Source organism: Phasianus colchicus, chromosome 1 (assembly GCF_987193195.1).
Source record: "Phasianus colchicus chromosome 1, bPhaCol1.hap1.1, whole genome shotgun sequence".
Lineage (NCBI taxonomy): Eukaryota > Metazoa > Chordata > Aves > Galliformes > Phasianidae > Phasianus > Phasianus colchicus.
The window spans coordinates 85,552,817-85,574,051 of record NC_143436.1 but is presented as its reverse complement, the minus strand read 5'-3'; the positions used below and the strand labels follow the sequence as shown (position 1 = coordinate 85,574,051).

At 38.9% G+C, this 21,235-nt stretch overlaps 2 protein-coding genes across 13 annotated transcripts in view; one reads left to right on the top strand and one right to left on the bottom strand.

Annotated features, from left to right (window-relative positions):
* Nucleotides 1–17,845, top strand: part of SLC35A5 (solute carrier family 35 member A5) — a 133,257-nt gene extending 115,412 nt beyond the window's left edge. For 4 of the 12 annotated variants that reach the window (XM_031613134.2, XM_090150934.1, XM_031613132.2 and 1 more), the window contains exons 12-14: nucleotides 7,760–8,822; nucleotides 9,068–9,145; nucleotides 14,377–17,845. The gene's annotated coding sequence lies outside the window, so the exon portion shown is untranslated. Of the gene's footprint in view, nucleotides 1–2,966; nucleotides 3,270–7,759; nucleotides 8,823–9,067; nucleotides 9,146–13,109; nucleotides 13,268–14,376 lie in introns of those variants that run through there. The other 8 variants (XM_090150956.1, XM_090150942.1, XM_090150979.1 and 5 more) reach the window with 8 other exon arrangements.
* On the bottom strand, nucleotides 4–21,118 carry LOC116242301 (cell surface glycoprotein CD200 receptor 1-A-like). Its single transcript, XM_031612998.2, has 6 exons — nucleotides 20,410–21,118; nucleotides 8,810–9,118; nucleotides 7,830–8,078; nucleotides 6,981–7,080; nucleotides 5,968–6,019; nucleotides 4–3,103 (listed from the first exon to the last, which is right to left on the bottom strand). Exons 1-6 carry the CDS (start codon nucleotides 20,495–20,497, stop codon nucleotides 2,981–2,983), a joined length of 921 nt encoding a protein of 306 aa, XP_031468858.2. The 5' UTR covers nucleotides 20,498–21,118; the 3' UTR covers nucleotides 4–2,980.
* Nucleotides 21,119–21,235: the final 117 nt, after the last annotated feature.

Genomic DNA, 21,235 nt, shown 5'->3' with positions numbered 1-21,235 from the left:
GGTAATATAATGACTACTCTGCTAAAAGTTGTGTTTTAGTGAAATTTTATATATTGCTGTAATGAGTGGTGGAGGGTTGACTCCATACCCATGAAATAATTTCTGGTTAGAGAGCCCCAATAACTGATGTTTTGCAGCTTTCATCAGTTGCAAGGTTTATAGTGCATCCATTCTTTCATACTGTCAGTGTCATCTTAAAAAATAGACACTTATTCTGAAGGAAGCTGCTGTTCTTCAGTGAGCATCACAGCACCTGCTGACTTTCAGTGCATGTAAGCTCAGTGTTCAGGGTTCTCTATAGTCATAAGATAACCATGATTATTAACTGCCTGATTAGAGCAGGAATGGCAGTTGTACACTAGCAAGAGACTGGACTGCGTGTGTGTAAATACAATACAGCAGCTAAGGTGGGAAATAAAATTAAGCAGAAGTAAATGTTGCAGCACAAGGTTATTCATCATTGATAAATGTGGTGGAAACCAAAGCTTTTGTTTATAAAGCAGTTGAAAAGCTGCTAACTTTCTTCCGACTCTGCAACGTGCTGGGGAGTTTTAGAGGGTAGGATTGTCTGACTACTAATAGATAAAGAACTTCTGGTATGGAGGATGACTGTAGCACAATAGCAGTACATTGCAAAGAGAAATAGCAAGATAGAGAATTAGGAATGGAGGAAGGAAGATTTGTTGCTTCTTGGAAGAAAGATCATTTTATACGTATGTGTACTTGAGACGCTTGTATGCATTTATTACAGTCACAAAATATGGGCAAAAGTGTGTTTTCTGTCATCTTACTGCAGCGAATCTGGCTGCATCCTTGACAATGCTCATCATTTAGGCACAAAAAGTGCCTTGCTGTCTACATGAAAGGGCAAAATTATTTACTGTGTTGACTGATTGGGCCTTCTAGCTGCTTAGCTGCACTGGGCTTCAGGTCAGAAAACATTCATGCCATCATCAACAGCCTACATGACTCTTGGCTCAGAGTGCGTGGCCTGATGGTGGAACAAAGTAGAGGACAAAAGAAATAATCAATCAGCTAGAAACTTAGCAAAATCTAGGTCTGAATCATACACGTTTAGTCCAGTGTAATGGACCTGTAAAGAATCTTAAAACCCTGCAACTGGACAGCAAATTAGCAGGTTCTGTACTTGGAAAGATTTAATATATTGCATATAGACTGGCAAGAATCTACCTTGAAAAGCTGCTGCCCCACAGGATGGACCCCATTTTATGGACACTGAACAACATAGACGACTTTCCAGTCCATAGGAAAAAATCTGAGAAGTGGTGGTTGTTTGCAGTGCAAAGAAAGGTCGTTCAGACAGTATTACACCTATTTAAGTGGGAAATTTCAGAAGACCATGACTGACTGGTTCTCTCCTTTGGGAAGACACTGGAAATTGGAGTTTATTTAGACCTTTATGTTTGTAGCTGATTTATATTTCAATACTCTAAATCCATTTTGCAGCTTTGGTCCACTGTATTTCAAAATGACATAATGAAATGGAGAAAAGCAATACTTGCATACCTCTGAACACTTGGACAAAAGCGGCTGTTTCACATCTCATAGAGTGAAAATTAATAATCACATCACTTTACATGAGTAACGCATTCAAAGAACTTCAGTCAGTGTAGAAGTCTGTTTTCTAAACACTGTGTCATAGCCCTCAGGAGACTATCTCAAAAGAGAACTCTAGCAGTGTGTGGGAGAGTTCTGTGATCTAAAGGAAAAATCCAGTTCTTCTGATCCTACCATCAGGCCAGCTACTCATTCATTTCAAATAGTGAAAGAAAAGGCAGTAAACAGAAATTTACAAATGAATCCTTTTACTGTTACTGTAAACCAGTTTATACTTTAGCTAGCAAGACATGAGTCAAAAAATCTTGAGAGCTGCTAATTTATATATATATATATATATAACTTATTCTGAAAATATGTTTTGGGAAGATGAGAAGAAATCACCTTAACGTGAGACACCTTAAGATATACAAGCTAATTTACATACAACAAAGTGGACTTGCAGTTACATTAAAAAAAAAAAAAAGAAAGAAAGATGTAGACATATGAGTGAAAATATCTCCAGTTGTATTTAAAATAAATACCACAATCATCAGGAGTTTTGTCCTTTTAGTACATTATTGCACAATTATAGATAATATATTTGAACTTTTCATTGTGAAATATTTGATGTTAATTTCTGTTAAAAAATAGCTTACCAGATTTGAGTAACGTAATTCTTTTACAGTACCTTAATGCCAACACATTTAAGAAGACCCCACCTCCAGAAAATCTTATAGAAAAGTAATCAAAGCAATAATCTGGCTAACCAAATGAACAGGTTTATGGAAATACTGAACATAAACCTAACGAGTTAAATCAGCATGCTAGTGATGTCTCTTTTTTTAGTGAATGAACTTGTAAATTCGTGACTCATTTCCATTTTCAGAACAGAGAGATTGAAGGTCTTCCCTACTGGTACTTTTTGCTAGGCAAAATGTTCTGTGATGATGAGTACTCAGAGCCATTATGTTACTCATTTGTCAATTAGAAAAAAGTGGCTGCTAACTGAAGGGTGTTTGACTTAAACACCCTTCACATCTCCCAAATGTGTGCAACATAGTGTCAAGTGTATCAAAGTAATGCCTAGAAGTGACCAACAAAACTAGAATGTCCAATGCAAGAACAGCAAAGGGAAAACAAATAGTAGCATATTTTTTCCAGGAAAAACTATGTCTTGAGGTCAGTCAGATTTTCCCTAGGAAAAAAAGGACACCTCTTTCCTTTACCAAGGAATAAGGCAAAAAAGAGGGGGAAAAAGAAACAAAAAAACTATGCAGACTCATCAATAAACACAGGTCTTTAAAGAGACCTAGTGAGCTATGTTGCCTCCCACTTTGGCAAAATGCTTTGAGAAATTTCTTTCTGTGAATCATCTTAGTAATAGAAATTGTCTCTCCGCTTTCCAGTGTTGCTGAATCACTCATGTTGCTGGTGACTGTCCTTGTGGAAGATTCTGCCTCACTGTCAGATCAGATACTGAGTTGTAAATCACGTTTTCCTTCTGCACATAAGTAGTATACGGTTCCACCTCCACTGTGTCATCCTAGTAAAACAAAACCAATAATTGTGAATACAGGAAGTAGTTTATTTTGACAAGTCTCTGCAAGCTTTTCATCTGGAACGAAGAAATTAACTGAGAAATAACTCTCCCATTCTAATTCCTCCTTTGACTCCAAAAAAAAAAAAAAAAAAAAAAAAAGCAAAGCAAACCAAAAACCCAACCCAACTACCCTCTTTTGATTTTTCTACTGAAGAAACAATGTTGCTTTCAAAGATTTCTTTCAAAGATTTGATGGGTAAAGCTGCAATGATTCCTGTGATTTCTTTTCCTCTTCATTCTCTTCCTCTTCTCACTCCCTTATTTTTGCCTGGAAATTTTTATATTAGAGTCTCTTTCTCTAGAAAGAACAAATAAGTTGAGTTGTGCAGTTTGCAGTTGACACGCTAGAGGAAAGTGATTCCATCCAGAATCCTGGACAGTCATGAGAGGTGGGCCCATGCCAACCTCATGAAGTTTAACAAGGCCAAATGCAAGGTCCTGCACCTGGGTCAGGGCAATTCCAAGCACAGATACAGGCTGAGCGGGGAATGGCTTGAGAGCAACCCTGAGGAGAAGGGTTTGGGGATGTTGGTTGATGAAAGACTCAACATGAGCCAGCAGTGTGCACAGCAGTCCAAAAGGCCAACTGTATCATAGAATCATAGAATGGCTTGGGTTGGAAGGAACCCCAAGGTTCATCAAGTTCCTACTCCCCTGCCCCAGGGAGGGCCACCAACCTCCAGATCTGGTTCTAGACCAGGTTGCCCAGGGCTCCATCTAACTGGCCTTGAACACTTCCAGGGATGAGCATCCACAGCCTCTCTGGGCAGCCTGTTCCAGCACCTCACCACTCTCTCTGTAAAGAACTTCCCCCAGCATCCAATCTAAACCTTCCCTCCTTGAGCTTAAAACCATTCCCCCTTGTTCTGTCACTGGCTACTCAAGTGAATGTTGATTCTCTTCCTTTTTATGATTACCTTTTAAATACTGAAAAGGTGCAGTGAGGTCTCATAGAATCATAAAATCATAGAATGGCCTGGGTTGAAAAGGACCTCAAAGACCATCTAGTTTCAACCCGCCTGCCACAGGCGGGATTGCCAACCACTAGACCAGGCTGCCTAGAGGCAGCCTGCTCTCAGCAGTCTTCTCTTCACCAGACTGAACAAGCCCAGCTCCCTCCCAGCTCGCCTATCTTCATAGGATGGGTGCTCTAGCCCTCTAATCATCTTAGTGGTCCTCTTCTGGACCCTCTCCAACAGCTCCACATCTTTCCTGTACTGGAGGCCTCAGACCAGGACACAGTACTCCAGATGGGGTGTCACAAAGGCAGGATATCCTGGGTTGCATCAAGAAAAGCATGACCAGCAGGTCAAGGGAGGTGATTCTGCCCTTCTGCTCTGCTCTTGTGAGACTCTACTTGGAGTCGTGTGCCCAGTTCTGGGCTCCCCAACACAAGACGGACATCAAGCTTTTGGAGAGGGTCCAGAGGCAGGCCATGAAGATGATCAGAGGTCTTGAGAACCTCCCCTAAGGAGGAGGGGCTGAGAGAGCTGGGGCTGATCAGCATGGAGAAGGGAGAGCTCTGGAGAGACCGTAAAGTGGCCTTCCAGTACCTGAAGGGGGTATGCAGGAAAAAACTGTGGGGGGATGTTTTGTATGGGTTTTTAGTGACATAACAAGGATGAATGGCTTTAAACTGAAAGAGGATAGATTTAGAGTAGATGTTAAGAAGAAATTCTTTACTGTGAGGGTTGTGAGACAGTGGAACAAGTTGCTCAGATAGGGTGGACATCCCCACCCTGGAGGTGTTCAAGACCAGGCGGATGGGGCTTTGGGCAACCTGGTCTAGTGGGAAGTGTCCCTGCCTATAGCAGGGGATTGGAACTAGATGATCTTGAAGGGCCCTTCCAACCCAACCTGTTCCGTGATTCTATGATAACTAGGTAGGGTCTGCACTAATGAAAGTGTGCCGAGACGAGGACAGGTATGTAACTGATTATTTTACATTAATGAAATTGTGTCTGTCAGCAACAATTAAGAGGCAGGGCAGCAGAAGATAAAGAACAAAAATAGCTAGAATTTGCTAAGTCATTTCAGAAATCTAAAGTACTTTAAAAATGAGAGAATTTGAGCCTTGAGTCTGCTGTAGGTACATAGATAAGCACAATATGTATGTCTCACATGCTTCTGTGCATGGAAATATGTTTAATGTTATTAAATTTGGTAGCAAAAAGCAGAGATACAGAGTGAATTTTTTATAGCTGATGAGTGAATTTTTCAGCTTAGTGTTAAGTTTGTAACAGACTAGGGAATTCGAGGATATCTCCCATATTGCAGCTAAGTCCTCTTTCCACTGTTTTTTGGAAATGTCTTGAGTATAGTAGGCTCTGTGGATTGACCTTTCAAAATAAAGAGTAACCTTCACAACTTGCATGTTTTCATTCTGAATGGCAGGATTTTTTTTTTCTTCCTGTGTTTGTTTTGTTGTTTAATCATTTTATTTACAATCTTTCTTAGTATTCCCCAATCCACAAAATTGCCCCCCTTCCTGGGTATTGTTAGTACAACAGCTGTGATCAGCATATCTAATATGACCAGAAAGATGCTGTGGGACTTGATCCTAAAATAATAAAAAAAGGCAGTTGTTGAGTTTTTACTGTTGAAACATGCTGCTAATATTTGCTTCATGTCAGAATTATGGTGATGATAGGCTATTTTGTACTGAGATACAGCTAAATTCAAAAGTATATGACATAATATTACCTACTGAAAAAAAAATTAATAATAATCTTATGGTTTCTCTTACTTGACCATGTTTTCAGGGCTATTAGAAGATCCCTGATTTATTGATGGTCTAATCTCCTTACCTGCAAGGAATATGTAGGAACAATATCAGGTGGTTTGGTTGTGTGACAGAATCTGTGAGAAAGAAAATAAGCATTAAAACAAATTTCTTCCTCAATAGCAGGCTTGACTGAAGGGGCTTTTGAGCTTCTTTGATCACAAGTTTATAAAATAGTTTTCTTACTTGTCATCAAGAATAAAGCTAAAAAATCTTGTCATGCTTTCTGTCCTTCACTTTTGATCCTGAAATTGAAGTACCCTGGCTTTGTTTACAGGTGTACTCTGATGTTTTTGAGAGCTTAAACATGAAGTGGAAGCAGATTAAAATCAAAATCCTCTGAAAGTATGCACAATTTGTCCTTAGTGAATTTGTACTGAACTAATTATTCATCTCTGGGAGAAAGTTGAGACAAAAGCCAGTTTGGGAATAGGAGACAGAGAGAATTTATCAGGAGTGTTCAGTCAAGTGCTAATTAGCCTTTATCTGTACAAATAATTTTTATATTCTTTTTCCATGGGACTGCTTGCTTCTCCACTCCAAGTTCTAAAGGGTGTAGAGTCCAGCTTCACCCAGAGAGCTTCTTCAAAATATGTATAAAATTTGCTGTCCCATCAGTTGATATGGCAGGATGGCACTGATGAATCCTCTGGCACTTGATAAAGCTCAGTGGAAGAGAAACCAATCCTCTGATCTGAACAAGAGAGACACTGACAGGCTCTCACAGTACCTGAAGAATACTCAGCCAGTTTCCTGACAGAATGAAGAGCTTCCATTCAGTGCAGCATGCAGTATAATGAGTATCGCTTGCCAACATCTAACCATCTATGTTTTACTCAGTGGCATTATTCAGTAAAGATGCGTGCAATGCAGAATTACTGCAGTAGAAAGTCAAAATATTTGATACAGTTAATTCACCCATAGTGGTTACCATGAGCAGCACAGAGAGACAGAATCATTTGATTTCAAGACACAAACAGTATTTAAAGCTTTCTGCTAACACCAGATAAGTTTTCCTTAGCCCCATATTGTACATACCTGTAACCATTGAGCTTTAAATAGTACATGACAGCCACAGAGATGATGATGATCAGGAAACCAAGAACGATGGCTATACACAGGATAAGATATCTGTGTGCTAAACACAATGAATTAGTCTTAGTTATGTCTTCTTACTTCTCTGTTTCTTTAATATTTCAGTGTAAGTTTAAAGCTGCTTTAGCATGTACGTTTTCAGCATGCTTGTAAAATATAATCCTCTTCAGCAAAAAGGAAAGTCATTAATGAAAGCTATCTGAGAAATAAAAACATAGTTTGTGTCAGAAACAAAAGCAGATGGCCCAAATTCCACAGTGGACAAGTCATGACATTTATGCACTAAGTTGTGGATGAGCCTCTCACAAGGACTCAGCATACCTCCATATTGCAGTTCATGTGCAGTTGTCCAATTAAAGAAAAAAAAATCCAAACCAAAAAGCAGAAACCAGTCATCTTACTGTGTCAGATATTCACAACTCAGAATGAAGTGATTTGTTTGTCTCTGCTAGATATATGGTAGTTGGGTCTCTTTCTCTCTCTTACCATGATCCGAGCAGGAGATCATTTGCATTTTATCATTAAGAGCATGTCTGCCCTGATGCTGCTTCCTACATCTTTCCAAATACCAGAAGAACACTAATGCATCAAAAAACTTCCCTCTCAGGGAAGAAACCACTTGGAAATAGTGTCTGGAATGCAAACAAAGTGTCAAAGATTATGAGCAAAAGTGGTATGGGATGTCACTCATCTGTATAGAATTTGACTGTAGGTTTCTGTAGCTGTAGAGCAAGAATGTGAACAGAGGGCTAAACAGGACTTTGAACACTGAGCAAACAAAGGGAATCTTACATGAGGAGCAGTCTATGGACTTGGTCTCGTTCAGAGTTGCGTGGGACACAATGCAGGTAGGATTCCTCCCGTTGGTGCTATGTGCTGCAAACCTGCTGAGAACTGTCACTGTCCCGTTATCGTGACTGTCTGTTCTGAGTGTGGAGTTGCTCTCTGGGACCCACGAGATCTCAGCAGCCGGCTTCAATGTCTCTGCCTCGCACACAGGGTTCCCGTGGTCATCACAGTACAGAGCCATTCTTGGGGAAACTGCAGAGTTCCAGAAAGGGGGAGATGCATGTGAGTTGCTGCATTGGGATAGAAGGTTTGTATTGACTACCCAAAGGGAGCCAAATGAGAAGAGGAGAAGTGGAAGTGGCATCTCATCACAGCAATGTGTTCCAAAGCCACAGGAGACAAAGATAGTGTATCTTTTTTCATTCTGGACATAAATTCAAGTGAGTTACCATGGCCACGTGCCCTGAGAGGAGGTATCCCTGGACATGGAGGTAGGGAATTCCCAAGAATACAGGGCTGAATTAGTCTTTTGTCCCAAGAGTCATCACAGTCATGGCTCAAAATGGATTGGAATGCCAACTAAGGAGGAAATGATGCTGTTCTTCCTATCTGAGTACTAACATAATGTGTTTGATAGAAAATCTTGGTACTCTCAGGTGTTTATCTTATATGCTTTAGAAAAATTAATGTATTACTGAGTTACTACAAAATAACATGTTGCTCATGCAAAATTCTTTTGTGTCTTGAAAATTGCTTCACACCTGTCACTTGTAACTCTACAGGAAGAAGAGAGAAGAATTTTAGCAAATAAAGAAAGGAAAGAAGCAGAGTTACTGTAAATGAAATGCATGACCCTTTATTGGCATGAGAAAGCTCCTCTTCTTACCAGACACTTCCTCCCATGCACAAGGAGAGAAGTTTTGTTTATCCAGGCCTGGACACGGTCCTTTGAAGAACAATGAAATGAGGAAGGAGACCCTTACCTCGCACAGTCAGGTGATACAGGATATGGAAATTCCCATCCACATTTACCACTTCGCAGGTGTAATTTCCCTCATCAGCCATTACTACTTGCTGGATTTCAAGTGCATGATCCCAGTCTGGTCTGGATCTCCAGTTTATTCTGTCACTGCAGTTGGTTTTTTCTGTCTTGTTCTTATCAATCAAGTATGCCAAGATGCATTGGACTCCAGCCTTGGGGCTTGTTTTCCATGTTACCATATTTGTATTTGTTTTGTTAGGGCAGGTCATCACAGTGCTGTGACCCAGATCTGCTGACAGTCTGTGAATTCCTGGAGGAGACAAGGAAAGAGAAGGAGGTATGAAAAGGTGTCCAAGGATGTTATGTATGGCCTTGGAGTTCTCTTGTGTGCTTCAAGGGGATGTCAGTAATGTTACATTCTGGAGTGAGGTCCTTCCTTTGCTTATCCATAAGTTGTCATCTGCTATTACAGCTGTGGACTGTGGAGCCAATGGGCTATTACAGTCTGCTGCTCTATCAACATGTTTCCCACTGGGACTTATCTTATTGGATGAGAGAGATACTGCAAGAAGAGCATGCTCCAGCACATTGATTTCATCAGATCAAATCTTATTCATATGTATTCAACTCTTTGCTCATTGCTCAAACATTTTTTGGTAGCGTTCATTTAATTGCTTCCTGCCTCTTGTTAGCCATATGTCTCTGTTCAATCTCTGTAAAGTTGCCACTTTTCCAGGTTTGTAACCTACTTTGTCTTTGCTTATGTCACTTGGATCAGATTCTCTACTGGCAGTCTTTCCTAAGAAAGCCTTTGATTTCTACTGTCCTGACAGGTAGCAGGGATACAAACTGATCTCATTTTCCTGTACTGGAGGAAGAGATACCCCTTTTCCTAAGGTACTGTCTACTGTCATGAGAAGTGCAGGAAATATATTTATCTTTTTTCCTTAATTGAATACATTCTTTATCCTCTTATTAGACACCTAAAAAATGTGAGATTATCTTACAGCTCTCCTGCTTCCTGCTACAGTTCTTCCATCATGGAACCACTACAAAAATTCAACACTTAGAAAAGAATATTTTTAATATGGCTGAGTTGCTACAATTAGTATTGTGGATTTGCTGACTATACTATGGCAGGCAAAGAAAGCTTATTCTCAGTCTTCATGATTTGTACAGTATTTAGATCCAGTCCAGGATATTTCTTAGTTCTTTTTCTCTCTTAAAATGAGCGACTCTACAGGTAGTGCAGCATCATAAAATGACCTGAATCACAGCATGTCAGACAAATACCTGGGGAAAATGGATGGATAAGAGTAATGATGCCTTTGTGGTGAGTCATGGTTATATCTGTTGGATCTCTTCTGATTCAGATGAGATTAGTAGCTCTTTAGGCCTATTATTCCAGAACACAATGCTGATATCTTCTTACAAAGGAAATTAATTTTGTCTGATTTAGGTGGGAATTAAGTATTGTAGTTTACTCTTTGAAACTGCTCTTGGAATATGGCCCGTATCTGTGGGTAAATACAGAGATTATGGATCTGTATGATGGCCATGATCCAGCTATGTTTTCACAGCATTATTTATGCTAAAATATTGAACTTCAGTAGGACATCCCTAAAACTAAGCACTAGAATGAAGGTTCTACTGAATGAGGTTTCACTGAAGTGTAATTCTGATAGGCTTTTTTTTTTTTTTTTTCTGGTAGAAGAGGCAAATTGGTGGGGCAGGATAGTAAACCATCCACTTCTAATTTTCATTAAATGATAGAAATAATACATAGTTTTCTGCTGCTTATTACTGCCGGAATTTATTAGCTACTGTTTCCAAGCACTGCTGAAAACGAAAAGTGCTAATTATTCACAGTTTTCTGACACATAAATTATACACCAGCCCTACAAATGCTTGTTGTCTTAAATCAGTTATTTAGTATTCTTTGATACACTGTTACACTGAAGATGTTTTAAATGATGAGTTTTTTCTGCTAGATGTCATTTCAAGAAAATGTGAGGTGTGTGTTTTAAAATCAGATTATTTTACCACAAAAGGAACTGAAAAATAGCCTTTTCTGTCAGGATGGCTTCTGCATGCGAGCTCTATGAATGCCTCTGAAAACTGGAGAACAAAGTGTTTCCCCTGCCAGCTTAACAAGGCCAATTGCCTCAGAACTCTGAGTCATGTCATCAGTACAGCTGACCTCATCTAAAAATGACTAAGCAAACCTATGCATTCAAACAGACTATATGTTGGGGCTGAGATGGTTGGGGTTTTTTTTGGATAATGTTTGCAATGTGTACCAGGAAAGACAATCTTGCATGATGTTGTACGCTTTCATGTACATCCTATAGGAATATCAGTTTAATGGTCTTTCAATTATGCATCTCCCAGGTGGCCTATTGTGTTGGGCAGTTTCCCCAGAATGAGCGTGCATACTTCAAGACTGGAAAGAAAAAGGGAACAAAAGTAGTGCTTTCTGTTATGCCTTTCTGTCATAGTCACCCCAGAATTAGTCAGGTACCATAATTTTGAAATGATAAGCCTCATGAGTCAGCTTAAAATCCGTTAGGTGATATGTAAGTACAATTTTAGGTTGATGGTAAATCTGTAGAAGGTTCTGATTTCCCCTGTAACTTGTTAAATATGACAAATGTTTTTTTCTCCAGAACAGATTAATTAGTAAAAAATATATTTGCTTATTCTTACATGCATCTGCCTACTAAAATATAAATATCATAATGTTAAACTGCTTTCACTTTAGCGTCCTCTTTCATTACTGGAGTATAGGTAAGTGGCATTTACATAAACATAAGTTGTATACATTCTTTCTTGCATTTCTTCTTTTGTCATGTATGTTGCTAGAATCTTAACCTTTAGACTTCCTTTACTGAAGAAGGATGTGTGTGCCAAAAATGGTTAAAGGTTTGGTTGACTTCTATTTCTATATTGACTGAAAACCTCTTCTCAAAGTGGAGTAAGGAAGATGTTTTTTCCTCTGTAGAATAGAAACATATTACTAGGTTTTATCATATCTTACGACCCTGTCAGTATTCTCCTAAAGCTATCAAAAATTCTGGCTGTCTGTTGTTGAGTTGAAAGAGAAAGGGAGAAAATGGTGAAGGAGCAAGGCATAACTGCAGAGCCTATCCAGTATGAATACCTAGACCCAGAACTAGTGTGGCCAGGTTCTGCTAGTCCTTTACTCATTAGCTCTGCTTGTCAGCCACGTGGAGGTACAGTGCTATTGTATGATTAATACTTGATGATAATTTACAAAACAAGAGCTTATAAAGAACAATGTCATACATTTTCTTAACAGTTTCTGATAAAAACAGGATTTGCCTTTCCTTCTGTTTCAAGCTAAGACATAGTCTAATGACATATTAAGACTTTCTATTCATAACCACAGAATTAGCTTTATCTAAACACAGACTAAAGCATATATATGCTCTGCAATTAGTCTGCTAATAGTTATGGCAGGTATGTCTTACCCACAGCCTGTGGGTCATCCACTGCCCAGCCCATCCCACCCTGTGGCCTGCCCCTGCCCCACAGCATCATGGCAACAGCTCTGCCCCACTAAGCAGCCCAGCCCTGACTGCACACCCATCATTCACAACAACCACACTGCGTTGCGCAAGCAGCACTGTCTGGTCTGAAAGCAGGACATGGGACACAGTGCAGTGCTGACTCGAGAGATGGCAAATAATGTTATGCATTTTGGTACATTGGCTGAACACAGTCCTGTGATCAGCCATGCTTTCCGTTTTGATGAAGGTATTCAGAAGAATGTTCCAAGATTACAAAAAAAATCCATTTTTTATACTTGCAACTCCATTTTCAGTTGACATAAATGCATTTGTCTGTGAAATTTCAAATGGAGTGTATAGAGTTGTAATCAAATATTCAAGTCAAAATTTTGATCAGGTCTCTTTCCCAGACCTTTATAAGCCCTCTCTTACCAGACAAAAATAACCATCACTTCACAACCACATCTTATTTGTGTCATCACTTTTTGGCAGTACATACATTTGTGAGCAACTATTTTCAAGGATGAAGCAATAGGACGGTAAAATTTCATCAAAAATCTGATAAACATCTTGAGAAGTCAGTAAGAATTTCTACTGCTGCTACTGAACCAGATACGTCAGTTTCACGCACACGCACACAAAAAAGATCAAATATCCTGTTAATTTTATGTGGGGCTTTTTTTGTTCTTTTTATGTTTTCATAAAAAATATAAAACAAAAAAAAGTTTTGTTACTTATATACATTAACAATACTATATATTTTATATGCAGCCCTAGACAATTCCTCTTCACTCAGTGCAGCCTGGACAAGCCAAAAGTTTGAACATCTGTGAGCTATGGGATCAAACAGCACAAAGGCAGTTCTTGAATGAAAATTATCCTCATCCCTGTCCTGTTCTTTCTGGTCAGCCACAGCTTTACTTTAGTGTGTAGGTATTGAAAGGATCTCCTGTTAATCAAGGGCTGCAGTTGGTCATGCCATACCTTTTCTTTATAGTGAGCAATCCAAAAGCCTTCTATTTCTAAAAATATTCTTTATTAGAATATAAACCAATATGCAAGGAAGTGATAACTTTTCAGGTAACTTATAATTGTTGGCTGTACTCATCAGCAAAACACTCTCTGTGCCTCATCCAAAATGGCTTCTTTCCCCTAGTCCTCTTTTCTAGTGCACCAGCTTTCAGTGACTTGTCAGGCTGCGTGGATTTCACATAATTTCTACTTGTCTTCTTTTTCCATCACTTCTATGTCTTCTGTTAGATTTGTTCCAACCAAATCCTTTGCAAGGTTCTGTCTCCCAGTCTGTTTTCTTTGCCTTTCTATAGCCTGCCCCAGCCTGCACTCTTGGGTATGAGCTCAGCAACTCTGGAGGAGGACACAATCTCCATCTCTCCAGGAATTTAATTAACATAAAGGATGTATACCTTCTTTGCAGGCAAACTAAACAAAATTATTCCACTGCTAAAGAGGAAAGGTTCGACACTGTAGGTATAAAAATTCAGACTGATCACTGCACCATTGTTTCCTGGAATGGTGCTTTCATACTGTAAAATAGCAAAGTCAGTTGCTGAAGTTTTCTCTGTGATAGCTGATTGGTTTAAGACCTGCAGTATCAGGACACATATGCCATACACATCAGCATTTAGCTATTTGAATGATGGCTTGGAATCAAGCCAGTACACTGCACTGCTACTTCTCAAAAGGTGAAATCCCATGTTATAACTGAGCTGAGCTGGACTGATAGCTTACTCCAATTGAAAAAGTGAATAACCAGTTTAGCAAAGTCCTCTCTCTCTGTGGGTCTGCAGAGAAAAAGAAAATTGAAGAGGTGTGAGCTGTCACGCTTGTCTCTTTGCAGTGATAACGAAGAATGATAATTAAATGTCAGCCCTGCTAATGATTTCATTCTATTCAAGAGAGACTATACAAAGGATCACATATCTACACATTTATTGTAAATAACTTCTCATTTTCGGTCTCATTCAAGATGAGTGAACTCTGAAAAATGGCAATCATTTTTTTTTCTGTTTGTTGGAAGGTGCAGAGCCCTGGAGAACATGTTGTCAATCATTCCGATGAAGAAAAAAGGTAATTGAGATTCAGAGAGATCTGTACAGCACAAAGCTGAACTACCCAAATTTGGTTATTGACACAAATCCCATGTCAGCAGATCTCACTTCGGAGCCTCCTCTGACAGGTTATGAGGTTGGAGACGGGATTGAAGATCAGGCTAAAGTCCTACAATTTGACTCCAGACTCTGAAGTTCACCTTATTAAAATTCAAATAACATTATGTCATCCTTTCAGTGTCTCCCTTTGACTCTTGTATAGATTTTAAGCAATATTTGAGGAAGTTCATGAGCTCTATTCCAGTGTATTGAGTGTGCACTGCAATGCACTGACAAATTAAGGGTAACAGAACACTGGCACAGGCTGCCTAGAGAGATTGTGGGATCTCCTTCTCTGGAGACGTTCAAAAACCACCTGGATGCATTCCTATGTGACCTGATCTAGGTGCTCCTGCTCCAGCAGGGGCGTTGGATTAGATGATCTTTTGAGGTCCCTTCCAATCCCTGACATTCTGGGATTCTGTGAAATTCCAATTTGCAAATGAACATATCCTTACTCAGGAAAAAAAACACTCAAAGGAGGAGTTGGTATTTGTGTTTCAGAAACGTACTGGTTACTGTTGTCACGTTAAGATTACTGTAATTGAAAAAGACTGGGGAAACAAATTGTCTTGTTTTTTAAGATGGTTTGTGTAGTCTGTTTGACAGCTCTGGTGGATAACTAGTTACGCCAGTTCTTTTGCAGTATCACTTAGTCATTTCTCTTGTTTCTCAGAGTACTTCACACAGTAGAAGGAGAAATAAATATTTTAAAAACAGGAAAATTTGAATGTGAAACCACTAAATTTTTCAGAGGAATCACTGCAAAATCAAAGACAGCTAATCAGCTTGAAAACACTTCCGATTCCTTTCAAGTAGGAAAAATTTCCGGCCTCTTATTCTTTGCATCAGGTAAAACCTTTTCTTACCCCCAGAATGACTCAAGTTTCATAACAGCCTCTATAGAAATTCAGGTACTAAAGAGTTTTTTACACTGTAAGGAGATTACTTTAATTTCTCAAGCACAATCCTATTTGTGTATTTGTATCTTCATTTCTTGCTGTCACAATCTGCAACATGTTTTGGAGCATCCCACCTCCCACCTTTCCCCCTCCCTGTGATAATGACACATTAAATTTAGACATAAAAGAACTGAAACAGTGATAAGCCACAATTAAATGACTAACTGTATCTTGGAATGAATACGTTCTATTAGTCATAGCAAGTTATGATCAAAAAGGCAGTACCAGACACTTGGAAGAGGTCAAGTACAATAGGCTGAGCCCTGCATCTATTTTCCTCTCCTACCATCAGAGGCTGCCTGTGGACACTTAGAAAGTCTTATCTGGAATGAAGTGAAAGATAAACAAATGGAAGGTCTTTGTACTAGGATATAAATTGCTAAATTACTGTCAGAACTTTCTATATAGCAGCTTCATGGCTTTGTCAGTGTACCCAGAACAACATAGGACAGACAGAGTGCAAACTGAAAACCTGCCCTGCATTCTGGGTAAGCAGTTAGTAGTTTGAATGCTGTAAGTCTCGCAGTAGAAATACATGAACCAGTTCACATCAGAACTTCAGCTACAATCACAGCTTTTTCTGTGTCAACACATCTATAGATAAGCAGCATTTGACACAATAAAAGACTGAAGTCTTTATCATTAAGTTCCCTCAAACCCTCTTTTATCCATCTTTGTCATTATTCCTTGAATGTATCCTTTTCCCATTTCATTCTATTTAAGCCTTTTTCCTGTCTTCAAAAATTTCATTCTTATGCCCAAATTGTTCTTGCAGCACATTTCTACCACAAATACTGTGTCAGTTCCAGTATTGGAACTGTCTTACCAAATTTAGTGGCAAATTTAAAACACAGCCAGAAAGTTACGCTGTTTCACTATGAACTCTGCTTTTACAGTATGAATTGTCTGCAGCATGGATGGATTTTTTTTAGATTGCAAACTGTAATATTAGGGAGTGATTGTGTATCTTACAGAAAGACAAGTACACCGACAGAACTTAATAAAGAAACAAAGGTTTCAGTTTTCACATTCCAAACAGAATATAACTTTGCAGTTGCCAAATCTTGGTTCTTAAAGTCTCTGTGATTTCCTCACGCTCTTTAGCTTTCTTCAGCACCCTTTCAAACAGTCATTGAAGACAGCTGATTTTGTAGGCAAAGGAAAGATGTTAAATCTCACCTCATTGGAAAAGAGGTTTGATACAGTGTCCTCTCAAAAATCCTAAGTTAAGCTGATGAAAAGAGGAACAGTTGGAGGGATGTATGATGGATAAAGAATTGTTTCCAGGACAGAAAGTAAAAAATAGTGTTGAAAGGAAGTGTCATATTGAAGGTAGCTTGCTAATAATGTTTTTCAGCAGACAAGTTTTTTACTAATTCTGTGTAACATTTCTAATAATTGCATTGGTATTTGTATCTGGAATTTGTGAGGAAATCTGTTGAAAGCAGAAAGTATATAGTATTATAGAAACACCTCAGAAGAATAACCGGGTAATATTCATGATAGAATAGTAGATATGCACTGAAATCTGTCATCTCAAAATGTAATAATTTAAAAAGTGCAACAAATATAGGCTGGAAATTGGAATAGAGTATCTTGCCTCAATCTGGATTAAAAGCAGCCTTTCAACGTGTTTAGGGTTCTTTTCCATTCTCTTTTTTTGGTGCTCAAATTGTTTGTGAGAAGAGTTTCACGATACAATGCCTGTAAAAAAGGGCAATTCGGTACAGTGATTTAGGGATCTTTTCTGAGGCTGCTTCTACTCTTACATAAAAGAGCTATGTCTCAATATCAACATACATCTGTAGAAAAAAAAGGATCAGTATGCTTCTTTAATGGAGGAGTTGGTGTTGAAGTGATGTGTTGGCATCATCCAGCCTGCAGAATTAGCACCTTTGCCCAAATCTTCCATCATCAGTAAATCTTCACTGAACTTAAGCTATCATGTTTTATACAACTATGGCTATTATCTTTAAACTTGCTATAGCAACTTATGTATGCAGATACAATAGATCCTTATCTTTGCAGAATGTGAGCTGGAAAGGATAAGAGGAAAAGAGCTTTTACACTGGAAGCCAAAGTGGTTTGGGTATTATTTCTTTCATAATGTAATTTGTAATTACATTACATTATTTGTAATAAACTGTAAATGCCCTCTGGACTCTTCTTACTACAGAAACTGATATAGTGTGTTTAATATTCTGTTCTGCATGCTGAACTTGACTTTCTACTCTCTTCCTCACCAGAAGAATACAAAAAGTTTTACTGCTTATGCTTAAGAGTAATTTTCCTGTTATTCCAAACAAAAATAGAGCATTGACAGCAAATGATGGGTTGTATGCTTCCTTTTTTTTTTTTTTTTTTTTTTTTTTGCAAAGAGCAGATAAAGAGCTGCTGTGAAAACAGGCTTACAGCTTCATCTTTATACAGTTAAAATCTCAGTTACACCTTGCATAGTATTCAGCATCAGCTTTTCCAGCATTTTCTTACTTAAGAATAAATAAAGCAGCACAAGAAGAATCTCTATGCTTTATTTTTTTGAATGATTGTACCACTGTGTATAAAATACATTACCTATGAGTTTTAAGTAGCCTGTACATCTGTAAGATCATTACCAAAATAAATATACTTGTAGTGATGGAATATGTGGTCAACTTGCAAAACTGAACTTCTCTATTTCTGTAGTTATGAAACTAGACACCTTCAAATGTTGTGTTTAGACCATACCAAAGTAAATTGTTATGTCACATGAACATGCTCTGAAGATTGTGTTAGGGCAATTTAGATACCTTCTGAGAATTTTTTTTTGGCTTAATTTAGTAGTACAGAGTTCTGTTTTAAGCATCTTGGTAAGAAAAATTTGTTACAGTGGTTTAGGTTTTTATTGTAAAAGAAGTCAAAGTGACTCTAGCACATAGAAACAAGGGAACAGCAGAGCAATCGTGAAACAGAGCCAAATGTAAATTTACCAGAATACTTTTTTAGCCTATGATTTTATTTTCGGAGTAGGATTCCAGTATAAAGTAGAATAGGAGGCAACAAGGATGGGGAAGACACCTAGTCGGTGGAAGTAACAAGGCAATAAAACACTATCATATTAGCAAAGGAGAATTAAAAAGTTTTGTTAAAGAAAGAAGCTAAGTGAAAGCTAAAAGCAGTTGCATTCAAGAATTTTTGTAGGTGACCTTGTACTCTAGACAGATTGGTCTGATGTTCTATTTCAATTTTATTCACCTCATACACTCTAATTCCAGCACCAATGCAATTGGTTTCACTTCTTTGCTAATGTTAGAACTGAGCTAACCATAGAGAATCACATCTCATTCCTGAGAATGGACTTAATGCAGCTTCCTCTGAAGCACTAGGTCATATCTATTGTCACATGGTAGTACTGGAGATGTAGGACTTGTACAAGTCAACATTGCTTATGTTACTCCAGTAAAGAGTTTAGTTGTGTGAATCTCTCATAGAAAAACTTGCCCTCCCTTATCCTTTTTCTTTGGAGTATGTATGCATACAGCCATTTGAGGTGCCCTGTTTATTCTTTTAAACCAGGAAAAGTCTACAAAGTTTGCCAGCAAGATTTTAATTTTGAGTCATTTCCACTGCTTCTGCTACGAGGATTCTCAGGAAGTCATACAGATCATGCACCAGCAGCTTCAGCAGCATATTGTTCATCCCCACTCAGGTGCAGATTTAGACATGACAGTCATGAAGTGAATTTGCTGAGCTGCCCTTTTTCTTATTTGTAGAAACTGACCAAAGCCACATGAGGCAACATGCTGAGGAAATGTTAAGGGAAGTACAAATGCGGATACGGTCTGGTTATGCATAACAATTTTTGCATGTCATTATTTCACGTGGAGTATCTTGCGTCGGTTTTCAGAAAGGGAGCACAATTCCCTCTGAGCTTCACACAGCATTGCAATTCTCTGAATAGAGTACACACACCAGATTATCTTAATATTTTTGGCCTGGGATCTCTAAGTGAAAAACGTCGTCACTACAACTTGCTTAGCACTGTCACACCAATATTAAAGTGCCCAGCACTCTGGGCAGCTGTTTTCAAAACTGTAGACTGTCTCTGATGCTATCATAATCTGTATTCATGACCTTAGGACAGTTCTTCAGCATTCTTCTGAGACAGTTTCATTTCTGATAGCTGTTTTGTTTTTGTTTTACCTGCGGTGTGCCTATTGTGTGCCACAGAATTTAATAGTTTGTGAAGTATTTTGAGTTTTTCCAAGTAGTGGCACTGAGGTTAGCATTTCAGATCCCTTGTTTGATTTATCAAATGCATTACCTAGGATGTTCCCTCACTCCCAGCAATGACTGCATATACTTTGCTTAAAAATATCTTCAAGGAGCTACTCTTGTTTTCTGGCCAAGTGAATAAAATAATTCATTACCATGCAGCTTAATTCTACTTGTCCATAAGAGTGATGGGCACATGCATATTACATATTATTCAGAGATGTCTCCAGCTGACATTTAGGTTTCTGGAACTGCTGCTCGAATTCCTAATTCACTGGCCGAATCTTAGGATTACCGTGTACTGTCTGGAAGAGCACAAACTCTGCAAATGCAAATAAACAGTATCTGGAAGACATTAACTGCTATAGCTAGAATATATTAAACTTAAGTTGATGACACTGATAGAAAGGGTTAGGAGTGTCACTGTGTTTGGCACCAAAGCCCTACCCATGCTTGATTGCAGTTTTTCCTGTTAACCTTAGAAAAAAATTCCAGAAGCTGATCCCTACTGTCAGCATACCAGTGATCTTCCACCACTTCTCAGAAAGATGCAAGAGATCCCTGCCATATTTCACTGTGCCTACCACCTCTCCTCACCAGAAATCGTTATGAGAAGAAAATACCTGCACACATTTCCCTTTTTTCCACCCTGACACCTGATTGCTTACAGAGACCAGCTCAACTCACCCTCTGTTCTTCTGAGCTTGATGATAGTGAGCAGCACGAAGACACACACAGCCTTTCCAGCAATCTCCATATCAGCTCCTGCTTTCATGGCTCAGGCAGCTCCGTCACTCCATTGCTCTTGCTGCCAGTCTAGCTGTGGTCATGGGGAGTGTTTCTTGACTGCACATACATCCTCAGCAGCCAGTGCTGGTGTTTTCTCTTCCCTCTCCCAGCTCCTCTCCTGGCCGCCTGACTCCTCAATGCTGGAGAGGTTCCTCCTTCTGACTTTTCTGAGCACTAGGCTTCCTGTGCTGAGTGCCTAGGCGAACGCTGAGGAAACATACTAAGCAGCTCTGCCTTCCGTTCATTGGCTCTCCTCAGGAGGCTGATAAGCAAAGATAAACCCTGCAGCGGATCTCAGATGGGGTAAAAATGGAGGAGATTATTCAAGCCTGAGTTTAATATCAAAAAGAAAATCTTTGTCTTGGAGAGCTAGTAAGAAAATTTTTCGTCCTCTTTATCACCTCTACACCACTAGTCTAAATGTCTGGCACTTCTTCGACACTGCATTATAGAAAATTACTCCTCCTGTCTTAAGGCTTTCTCCCTTTCTGTTAGAACAACAGAAGGCTTTCAAGACCTTGGGAGGAGAAACTAACTGAGTGAGAAGAAAGAAATACTATTTTACATATTTCTCAACAGAAATTGCACCAATTGTCGCTGACCCACATTTTTCAATGAAAACTGTTGGTTGTTTTTTTTTTTTCAGAATAGTATTTTTTCTTTTGATACCACTGTTCCTGTTTCTTCACCTTCTCACTGATTTAGTCATTTCAGATTCAGAGCT

What these genes read in the sequence shown, in the direction of transcription:
- LOC116242301 (XM_031612998.2), bottom strand. Translation starts at nt 20,497, where the DNA reads ATGAAAGCAGGAGCTGATATGGAGATTGCTGGAAAGGCTGTGTGTGTC. An exon ending in GTATCACCTGACTGTGCGAG is followed by an intron (nt 8,079 to 8,809) that starts GTAAGGGTCTCC and finishes GGAACTCTGCAG; the next exon opens with TTTCCCCAAGAATGGCTCTG. An exon ending in GTCCATAGACTGCTCCTCAT is followed by an intron (nt 7,081 to 7,829) that starts GTAAGATTCCCT and finishes CATTGTGTTTAG; the next exon opens with CACACAGATATCTTATCCTG.